Below are 12258 nucleotides of genomic sequence, written 5' to 3'. Positions count from 1 at the left end.
ATGCCATACTAGTCACTGATTTGTAATAAATATGTCATTCCATACTTAAGTGGCTGATTATGAGGTTTAAAGTTCTGTAGATCAAACAAATATTGATATCAAGAAACAGGAAATTATCAGTTTACTTAAAATGAATATCTCCTTGACAACTGCATTTGATAGACATCACTAGGTTAACAAAGATTAATTTTGGTTTGGTGTCAAAACCATCTGTTATGCTCCAGAATAAATCTTACTTTAAAAAAAAATATTTTATATTAATATTTTTAAATTTGAATATTCATTAAGTTTTAATTTCAGTGAATTTTGCTGTAAAAACAAAACAAAAATAAAACCCAGCGAATAATCAGAAAATAAAGAACAGACCCAAATTACATATATGCATCTGCCTTGCGGTCTCAGCCATTTCACCACCAGACTTCTTGCCCAAATTTTCTCCACATTTTTTGTTTGTTTTTGGAAATGAACCCTAATTTTGGAGCCAAGGGACAAAATTTAGGTAAATTTTCAGTATTTACTCAAAAGATTTTGCTATTTTTGTCACAATTTCTATAAATGAGAAAAATTGGTGATGAAAAAAGGGAACTGTGGTGTAAAGGTTAAAGGCTTGTTGTGATGATGAATTATGTAGTAGATGTAACTGTTTATTACCTTACAGTATGTTAAAAGTACATTGTTCATTGAATGAACTGTAATGCATTATGCTTACAATATATATTAAGACTAGCCAGGAATGGAAGAACAGTATTAGATAGAGTATTTTTAGGTTTTCACAGTTTTCAGCTTTTAGGAGATTGACCAATTGTTGACCAATGACGTCGCTAAGCATTATGTAAATTAAAAGTGATCAAGTTTTTATGATAAATATAGAATCTTTTAGTGAATCCATTTGATAGCTTTCATGCATGTTCTTACACTTTTATTTTCAGCTCCACTATCGACTTTGTCAAGTGGAGCTTATCATATGAGTAATTGCCTGTAGACGTCTGATGTAGTCCGTGTCAACTTTTTACTCTTTTTCGACTTCTTCTTGAAAACTACAATTCTTATTGCTTTTATACTTGGTGTATATATACCTTGGACAGACCCCCTTAGATTTGTTCATTTTGTGATGATATATTTAATTCTCTAATTTTGATGAATATTTTTGTAATTTTTGGTAAAAAGATGATATAGCATAAAATGTATTATATTCATAACTGTTGTGGCAATTAAATAATTTTAATATAATAATAAAGGCTTTGTTTATGTCACTTGATTAAACAAAAACAAGAATAGTGAAATTTTGTGGCTTACCTATTATGAAGTAAAGGGAAAGTCATAGTATTGGCAAAATGTCTGTCATCTGTCTGTAATGTCTGTTGAGAGATTTCATTGTGTAGTGGCTTTGCAAGTGAAAGATCAAATCCCATGTAGCAACTTGATTCTTGTACTCTTAATTCATTAATTTTTTTATGTTTTTTTTTTTTTTTTTTTTATTTTCTCTGCATTTTCTTTAATTTTCTTATTATGCCATGTGTATTTTAACTATGTTTTTGTAACTGTTGTGTCATTGAAATAATTTTGCAAGTGCTTATTTATTATGCAGTAAATTGCCTCAGATTCACAGCATTTTACTGTCACCTCCATATATGGTCCAAGCACCAATACATCAACATCCAGCAAAGTTGCTGACTGGTTTGCTAAGCGTGTCTCGAGATTGTTACATAATTAGAACTGTTTAGGTCAAACCACTTTTACGAGGGTGTGCCAGCTAAATGTGCTCACAAGAGTTATGACATTTCATAGTGTGTCAGTACATACAATTTGTTTGGATAACTTTGCCATTTATTGTATACAAATTTATATGATTGAATGAAATATATTGAAAGGAAATCATATCGCGATCTTCTATTTATATATTCAACATGTCGGAGTCCCCAACTTGTTCTAATTGCGTAAGGATCTCCAGGCGTGGATAGCAAACCAGTCAGCAACTTAGCTGGCAATGTTGCTGTTTTAGTGTTCAGAACAATATGGCGGTGACAGTAAGCACTGAAATGACACAAGTTTCTAAACAAAAAATGGAATTATTTTAAAATTGGTGAATTATAAAGCTGATATTATTTCTCACGTTTCCTGTGCATTTTATTTTCTGGGTACAATCACTGACATAAACTATTACCATTTGAATGAATGATTGAATGAATTTTATTAAATGAATGAAGTTTATTCACCAGAACACATAAACTATGAATTGATAGTAATACAGACTATTATAATAAATTGAAGAATAAGATTCTGGTGAGGGGCACAGAAATAATAGTTAAAGTTGAACTAGACTAGGTAGCCACATGGTAGCCACATGGTAGACACATGGTAGCCTCATGGTAGCCTCATGGTAGACGCATGGTAGACACATGATAACATCATGGTAGCCACATGGTAGACACATGGTAGACACATGGTAGCCACACGGTAGACACATGGTAACCATAGGTCGCCACATGATAGACACATAGTAGCCTGATTCTGGTATATTGAGTCAGTCTACAAAAATTTTATAAGGATTGCATGACTGAAAATAAATAAGTAATGTTTATCAATCTGTGAAAGCTTTGAGCTGGCGATAAATTGAGGAGATAAGTTTTCAGTGTTACTTTAAGTGTGACATCTTGTTGAATGCAAGATGTGAAGATACTAATTACTGGTCATACAGTATGCATGTACTTAATAATTCAATAGAATATCAATAATTCAATAGAATCACAGACAGTCTCCAAGCAATGTATTTATTAAAGTTAAAGTAAACATGTACCCGGTTTGGTCATGGCTTTTTCCTATTTTCTCTCAGATGTCAGTTCTCATCATTGCCTTTTTATCTGAAGCTACAGTCCAACTTAATTTCTAGCTGGCTATCAACTGGTTTTGCCTTTTCATGAAAATTTACAAGTATCATTTTCATCAGTAATTTCAACTTATTCGTTGTAGCATAGTTTGAAATTGGTGGTTGTCTAGTTGCCTCAGGCAACCTTTTTTGCAATGGAAAGACCAAATCTTGAAACTGGTTGCCCATTGGCCAATCAATTTTTTTTAATTTTTTTTTTAAAGCAATATGTGTATGCAATGTACATGTACATATGTATGTAGTCTATTGCAGTATTATCATTTTGCTGGAAAAAGTTTTAAACATCGCTACTTATCTCCAGATAAATGTAGGTATAGTAGTAGTAGTAGTATTAGAATTTGTTTAGAATAAATATCAATAAAAAGTATTAGACAACTACATTTTCATGTTGAAAAGCTGTTTTTTCAGAATTTTGATCCCTGCTTTGTAGTATTTACCTATTAAAGTTACTAACATGAGACAAGTTTAGGCAGACTATGCCACAACATTGAAATACGAAATCAATATGGCTATTTTAAAAGCTAGCTTTAGCATTTTCACCACCAGACTTTTTCACCCATATGTTTCTGGACTTTTTCCTTAAATTCTTCAGGAAATTAACCATAATCCTGGAACCAACAGACAAAATTTGAGTAAATTTTTAATTTTTGATCAAAAAAATTGGATATTTTTGTCTCAATCCTTTGAAGAAAAGTGCAGACTATAAATAGGAATATTTTGTGAATTTGTGATAAAATTTTATTTCAGATAATTTTCTCTTTTCTAGAAATGATTGTATGACATGAAAATGTCACAATTATTGCCAGCTTTTTGATAATTATATATTGAAACATTGGATAATCCTATTTATTACAGCTACATGGTATCCACATGGCACCCACATGGTTGCCACATGGTAGACACATGGTTGGGACATGGTAGCCAAATGATATAGTACTATACTTGCTGTGACACTGTTCAGGTGCAGTACCTAACTTGCATTTAATATTTTTATAGGAAGTGTACTAAATGGTTAAATAAACTTAATCAAGCATCCCCAAAACATGGGCTAGTCCTGTAAAAGTATTAATTTTCATTGGTATTTAATTTCGCTATTTTGATCAGACCTACTGGATTTTAAATTAACAAATTCTCAAATGACAAGAACAGTAGGTTCTGTAATTGTACAGAAATATTAAATATGCTCTCTTAGATTTTATCTCATAGATTTTGCTTGAGCTAGAAACAAAATATTTTTCTTTTTGTTTGAGTGAAAATTGAAAAATAATGTGGTTCTTTTTTGTATTAAGATTTATCAATACCACAACAAGATATCTGCTGATTTGGGTCTATGAAACAGAAATAGAAAGCAAATAACGCATGTGGGACACTTGATTGGTACAGAAAATGTGTGAATCCATGTGCAGCAAGATGCAAACTGACATGTACCATGACATGAAGAAAAATCTTTCTATTTACCTTAATAAGTGGATAATAGGGAAATTTAAATTCTTTGAATAATTAATGCGTTTACAGTGCTGAGTTTTATTTAATGCATTATTGGGTAGGTGTCTTCCTCATACATCAATTCATCTGATCAGTAACCATAGCAACCATTTATTTAGCATATTCTTAATGACATTTTAGGTGAAAATTAACTTTATATCTACTTTATATACATGTATACAACATATTGGATTTATATTCATACCTCATGTGTCATTAACAGATGGTAGCAGCAGGTTCACCATTTCTTTGCAGTAATTCAGAAAGTATCCTGAATTGTTGGTATTGTCTGGATGCTGAATTTGAATGACAATTAACCACACGAAGGTTGCAGGATGCTTGGTAGCCACATGGTAGCCTCATGCTAGATGCATGGTAGCCACATAGTAGACAAATGGTGACCACATGGCAAATACATGGTAGTCACATGCAAGACGCATGGTACCCATGAACTGATTGTGTTAAATCTGTGCTTACTAAACGATATCTGATGCAGTAATACTTAATGCAACAGTACATAATGCAGTAATATCTTATGCTAAGTTGTCACGAAGTCTTGCAACATGCTTTAAATGCTCTTGGATCACATGATCAGCACTTCCAAAAACTAAGATAATTTAGATTTTAGAGTACTATGTCTGCTTATACAAGGATTAACATGAAAGAGGAAGATGAGACTTGTTCTGAACAGGATGAAGAAGAAGAAGATGAGTTGTTTTCAATGCCACAAGCGACTATTGTGAAACCTTTGATGTCTCCAAGGAAAAGAACCATCCAATTGCCAGAGCAACCATATGGTAAAAAGCGTTACTATCTGCACCGCCAGGCTGTTGCAAAGAGCATCATTTATCTTATCTTGCTCATATCTCTTCTCATTGGGATGGCATTTCTTAGCCTTCAGCTGATAAAAGTTCTCACTGAAAAGAATGTTCTGAATGGTTCCCATGGTGACCAAGGAACTGATGATGTGAAGATTATCGGATGCACTGAATTTGAGGTTGAGGAAGTGTGGTCTCATACTCTGCATCAGTTGCTAACAGAGACAGCCTTTAGATTGAATGATGTCAATCAGGATGGAACACCTGATGTCATTATGGGATTTGCTACAGGTGAGTTACCATGGCAATGGATCTTCATCTATTTGATTCTGAGATGAGATTCAGTCGTCAATTTGCCTTTTTGAAAATTGAATACAAATCGTTATGGTTACTTCTCAGATAGACTCATTAAAGTGATGGCAGCATGATATCCCGTTATATAGACAATTATATCCAAAGTTTTTGTTACACAGTATCCATGTGGTTTGCTATATAACAAAAAGGAATTGTAGAAAATTCTCGTGTATGAGATGAATGTAATGTCCTTTTATGATTATCTTCAAATGTAACGACAAAGTTTAAACATGATCAGTGTGCCATGTACAGGTACAACTTAAATGTTTTTTTTGGGGGTGGGGTGTGATTGACAAAATGAAGGATGTGGGGTGTGGTGTTAGTATAGACTAGGGGAGAGAGGAAGGATATACATTTTCTACCCATTTATATTCTTGAAGCAGACATCCAGCATTTTCACCACTTGGCAAATATAACCGGTGAAAACAAAAGCCATAAATTGTACTGTGGGCTCAATGTTAAGGCTCTTCTGAACAGTATAACAAGGCCATTTCTACGTAAGCAACATACATGTACATTAATTTTGTTGTTCAGGATTGCCTTAAAGTTGAGTTTGTGCTGTTATTTGGACTTTTGCTGTTTTAGCCTTCAACCAGCGTTTCCTTGCAGCTTCCACAGAGCCAATAAAATATATAGTAGAGTGGTGCTCATCCATGCAATGTAGAGTGTTCTGTGACGTAGCTTTGCTCGAGCATACATTAAATGCTATGTCTGATACAGTGTGTTTTCTCCCTGAACAGCGTAACATAGGCTCAAGTGTTCCTTAAAATTTAGAATGCTCCCTTGTACCAAGTATAGTATAATAATTTCAAACATATTTTTTAATTCTTCTTTTCCAATTACATCTCAGCAAAATTAATTGAATAATGGTACATAAATTAAAATAATATTTGTGAAAGTAGAAGAATTGTTGCGCTTTGTAACAAAACCTTTAAATGCAATACTGCAAATATTTTACATACAAGTATCATTAAACATATTACTGGTACTTTTTATTGCTCTGTGAAATATTAATGACCTAATTTGCATAATTAATCGATTTTCAGCTTTTGATATTTCAAGTTTTATTGCTTCACTACTTTTCAATGAAACTTGATACATAAAAGCTCTAGAACAATGCAGAGACCTGATTAATTTTTGGTAAAATGTGTGCATATTAATCAACTAATTTGCATAATTAGGTCATTTTTGGCTTTTACACTGATATCGTAAGTACTAATTATCCCATAGATTAATTTTTGGTAAAAATGTGTGCTTATTAATCAACTGATATGCATAATTAATTTATTTTCCGCTTTTACACTGATATCGCAAGTACTAATTATCCCATTCATTAATTTTTGGTAAAAATGTGTGCATATTAATCAACTGATATGCATAATTAGTTAATTTTCGGCTTTTACACTGATATCATAAGTACTAATTATCCTATTTCAATGAATCTTGGTACATAGATGTTTTAGGACAATGCATGGACCTGATTAGTTTTGGGTTAAAATCAATGCTTATTAATTACCTAATTTGCATAATCAGCCTTTGTTCAGCTTTTACACTGATATCACGTACTACTTATCCCATTTCAATGAAACTTGGTACATTGATGCTATAGAACAATGCACAGACCTGCTCAGTTTTGGGTTGAAATCAGATCATGTTAATTACCTAATTTGCATAATTTGCATAATGGTCCAAATTAAATTTAAATAAAACTTTGTACATAGATGGTCTGTGACAGTACTTATCTTAATTCAATGAATCTTGGTACATATATACTCTAACACAATGTGATGATCTAATTAGTTTTAGGTTTATATACATTCATAATAATTACCTAATTTGCATAATAATTTACTTTTCAGCTTTCCACTAATTTAGTTGGGATTAATCATCACATTATAATGAAACTTTTTACATGTGCACCCTGAAACAATATACAGACTTAAATATATGCATAATAGTTGCTTAATTTGTATAATATTTCATTTGGTTCATTGAGATAATCCACAGACAAGATTACATGTAGTTAATGTTGATAAACATGCCTATTGATTACCCATTATTAGCCTATTTCTGATAACCAAATAAAAAAAAGCAGATTTAAATTGAATTCATCACAGAGGTGCTCTAGAATTATTTAGACTTAAAACCCATGGATGAAAAATCAAATTTATTTTCTGTTTATGTTATAAATTTTGATAATGTGAATCACATTGTTTTCATGTTGTGCATCTTGAATAGCAGACAAATATTAGTTGCCAAACTTCTCGTTTAAGAAGCAAATCTTAAATTTTGAATTCATTTTAATGTGTCTCCGATACTCTCAGCACACAGGAGTTCTTTCTAAGCTTTCCTTGATTGTATTTCAAAATAGCCATTTGGCAGCCATTTCATATTAAATAATGCAGTTGATCCATTTATGCGACATACCTGGACAGATCATCATACATAATATCATTCCATTGATATCTCAAGAACCATATGCTGCTTTGATGGAACTTAATGCATAGATGCGCCTGGCTAATGCCAAGATTTGATTAGGTTTTGGTTGAAATCCCTGCATATTAGTTACCTAATTTGCATGTTCTACTAATATCTAAAGAACCACGCATTGGATTTTGATAAAACTTGGCACATAGTTGCTCTGGGACAATTAGCAGACCTGATTAATTTTGACTAACAATTCATGCATATATATTCCTTAATTTGCAAGAGAATTAGCTAATTTTTAGCTGTTTCATGACTGTTCTACTGATATCTAAAAGAGCCATTCATTTGATTTTGATGGAACTTGGTACATAGATGCTCTGGGACAATGCACAGACAGTTTTGGGAATATTTGTTGCATACTAATTACCTAATTTGCATAATGATTAATAAATTGTTGGCTTTTCCACTGGTAGTACTATCATCACGTTATAATTAAACTTTGTTATAAAGAATGTAGTCCTGGATCCATATATTTGACCTGCCTGAACCATTGAAGTTAAAACTTCACACATACACCATATCAGACAAATCACCATCAAATCCAAAATGGCTGACTGGTGATCTGTTGTTTTCAGGAGCTGATCGTTATTTTGCTGAGCCTATTTTATGCGATTTATACTTTGATGGTTTTCATCCATGTCTTGGAGGTTTATTGGCTTTAGATGGAAAAACTGGTGATGAATTATGGAGGCATTACACAGAACATGAAGTATTTGCTGTCAATTGTAATGTTGATATTGATAGTGATGGTGTTAGAGACTGCCTTGGCGGTGGCCGAGCTGGGGTAAGTATCTTGAAATATTTGGGACAAAGATTACATACATTGCAATATGCAAACCAGTGTGTCCTCTTACAAGATATTGTGGGTATACTGAGTCAGTGAATTCTTCAAAATTAAGATGAGTTAGCTCAATAGGTGAGATTAGTTTTCAAGACAAAAGAAAAGTGTACGTGACAGTGTCATTGGGGGGATGGATATCTGAGCATTTTCACCACCTGGCAAACATCAAAGTGAAAACAAGGCCAATAAGTCGCAGAAAACTCTACTTTGGGGTACTTGTTGAGACTCTCCTGAACAGTGTAACATGATTACCCCTACATGTGCAACAATTTGGTTGTTCAGGATTACTTCAAAGTTGAGTTTGTGCTGTTTCCTCGACTTCAGTCTTTTTCATCGGTTCTTTGACCTGCATGCTGCAGCAGCTCACGCAGAGCCTATATAAATTCATGGTACAGTAATTAATGCTTGCCTCAGCAACATAGAACGTTCTGTAACATATGTCTGCTCCTGAGGGTATGCGACTTCAGACAAGCGAAAATGTTTTTACACTGTGAATTATACATTTATTACCATATTACAAATTGGATTTAATAATATATATTTTTTTGTTACATCAATGATGCACCAGTTAATTGGTGCAGTAAACCTTTCCGCTGTCACAGTCTCTAGATCTAAGACATTGCAACTGAGATTAAACACTGATATGCAATCCTTGGAACTGTTGCCTGGCATTCAATTTTGTTAAAAAAACACAAGATTAATTGAGTCTTTGAGGTGCAGAATGTAGTTTGTCAGTAAAATCAGTTGCATTTGAAGGCAAAAAGGTTAAATTATTGATTTTATTTATTGTAATTGGTTTGTTTGCAGCCATTTCCCAGAGATGACAAACTGGGTGATTTCAATCATATTTTTAATACATTATGTATTTTACATGTTCCACTTTAAAGGGTGGAGGTCGTTGTGCCATATGGGACATTTATTTTCATAAACATTGATTTTCCCACAATCCAATGTGCTCTTCTAATTAAATCACGAATATGAGTTTTGACCTGGACATGACTTGCACTAATTACTGCCGATGACTCCGTTGATGTCTTCCAATCACCAAAGAAAGCATCTAATTAAAGCTTGGTAATGTCTTAGTTTAGACTCATTGATCTGCACAACAGTCAAAGTCGTCATCTCTTTGTTCATATGAGACCCATATCTTATGCATGCGTGACGACCACCGCCCTTTAATATAACCAACTAGAAAACTTATTTCTTAACCGCTATACAGACCTGCTAGAAAGTATTTATACCTCCCACTACAATGCAATGTTACCTACAATAGCATTGCTAGATCATTTCTATATATGGTATGATATTCAAATTGATTGCTAGATCATTTCCATATATGGTATGATATTCAAATTGATTGCTAGATCATTTCCATATATGGTATGGTATTCAAATCGCTTGTCATTCCTGTTCTATGACAAAAATCTCAAATGGTTTGTTAGATCTCCATCTTTATTGCAATATTAAGAAGTAATTTAAGTCAGGCTCTAAATTTCATACGATTTTGTTGTTCAAACTCCATATCCTTATCAGGTTTTCCATGCTGTAAGTGGAGCTACTGGTGCGTTGCTATGGAGATTTGATGAACATGAAGCAAAAGTGGATATCAGTAATCTCTACACTCCTCAATTTATACGTGATATGAATGGTGATGGTGTGCAAGATGTGTTAGCCATGCATGGTGGAGATCCCCTCAGAGATCCAGGTCAGTTCACCCTATGAAAGAATGGTTTCATCTTAATATTCATGTGTGGCAGAGATTCCCTCAGAGATCCAGGTCAGTTCACCCAATGGTTTCATCTTAATAGCCATGCATGGTGGAGATCCCCTCAGAGATACAAGACACTTCACCCAATGAAAAAATGGTGTCATCTTAATAGCCATGCATGGTGGAGATCCCCTCAAAGATCCAAGTCAGTTAACCCTATGAAAGAATGGTATCACCTTGATAGCCAAGCTCATCAGATATCCTTCAAAAAAATCAGTTCATGTTTTCCTCTCTCCATACATTGTTTTCTACTGTAATTTGGCAGTTTAAGATTACCCAGGATTCTTTATAATTTGTACCATTTTACATTTCTTTAAAACTTTTTACTGGTATACTATTTTGAACTTTCTTAAAATCCGAATGAGTCTGCTGTATTTGTTTTTCAAAAGAACATTGCATGTGTGATCAGAATTCAAAGTCTGATGAAAAACAATTCAAATAGATGTAAAAATGCAGCTTTGTAGAGAATATAATAACCGACATGAATAGTTTACCTCATTACCTGGATGGTATTATGGCTATTTTTTTGTTTCATCCATTCAAAAAACCACCAGGTGCTAAGGATTTGTTATCTACTATATTTGTATAGTATGATCATAAACTAAGTTTGGTTCACTGTTTACAAAAAAACACTACTCGAGCAAAACATGAAACTATTGAGCAATTTGGCAAAAAAAATATAGAAATGTGTTTTGACGTAAATGTGCGTTTGACATTTACTGGTATTGGTGACATATACCAAACTATTACCAACCAATATTTGTTATTACAAACCAGATGGAATTATGGGTAATCACAGTCACATCACTGAAGCAACTTGTCAATAACTGAATGTCTGCTGTTATTCTACACAAACGTCAAATGAAACCTATATTCAACATTCAATGTACATTAACTTCAGTTAGTCATGAAATTGTAAAAAGTAGAAAATATTTTAATATAAATTTGTACATGGTACTGTTTAATAATCTCGTAGTTTTTTTCCTATTTGAAGGTAAACCAGTAGAAAAGATTGGAAGACTCATATTTTTCAGTGGATTCACTGGAGATATTTTACAGTGGGTACAAGTACCTGACAAACTTGAATCGTATTATTCACCTCAGGTATATATTGCTTTATTATTCACTTAAGGTAGAGATGCAGTTTACCTGACAGGTATTTTAATTAGTTAATTAGGAAACCAAGATGACCTCCCTTGTTCACAAAACTATCTATTTTTGGAAAGCTTATTGTATGAATTTTAAAATTTTGTTAGTATTTTTTTGTTATGGACACTGTACTTCGAAATATGCACAAAAATGTGCTTTTTTGGTCAAAAGTGATTAAAAAAAATAGCTTCTAAACCATGCTTCTGATTCCTATCAAAATTGGTTTATGGGTACATCTGTTTACTATGAAGAAAGTGCCGTCTTGAAAATTGTCTACCAGTTGTCAATTTTGTAGGGCAGCAGCTCAAATTTCACTACTTCAAGTTTATGCATAAATTAACACCCAGGCTAGTTGTCTGTACGATTGTTGTAACACTGTTCAACCAAAAACAATGCCTCGACGGCGTTTTGAAGATAAAAACATTGTCAATCATTTGTGATAATTTCAAAACAAAAGGTCAAAGCATCT

The 12258-nt window shown here is 33.0% G+C and overlaps 1 protein-coding gene across 1 annotated transcript in view; it reads left to right on the top strand.

Annotated features, from left to right (window-relative positions):
* LOC144360098 (uncharacterized) overlaps positions 1-12258 on the top strand; it is a 53578-nt gene that overhangs the window by 26477 nt on the left and 14843 nt on the right. The window contains exons 2-6 of the mRNA XM_085499234.1: positions 3743-3848; positions 4596-5481; positions 8607-8815; positions 10406-10577; positions 11635-11744. Of these exons, the coding sequence (XP_085355360.1) occupies positions 5007-5481; positions 8607-8815; positions 10406-10577; positions 11635-11744 (966 nt within the window). The 5' untranslated portion in view covers positions 3743-3848; positions 4596-5006. The remainder of the gene's footprint in view (positions 1-3742; positions 3849-4595; positions 5482-8606; positions 8816-10405; positions 10578-11634; positions 11745-12258) is intronic.

The sequence above is a fragment of the Saccoglossus kowalevskii genome, chromosome 5 (assembly GCF_978046115.1).
Source record: "Saccoglossus kowalevskii chromosome 5, keSacKowa6.1, whole genome shotgun sequence".
Lineage (NCBI taxonomy): Eukaryota > Metazoa > Hemichordata > Enteropneusta > Harrimaniidae > Saccoglossus > Saccoglossus kowalevskii.
This window is presented reverse-complemented; position numbering and strand designations above follow the sequence as displayed.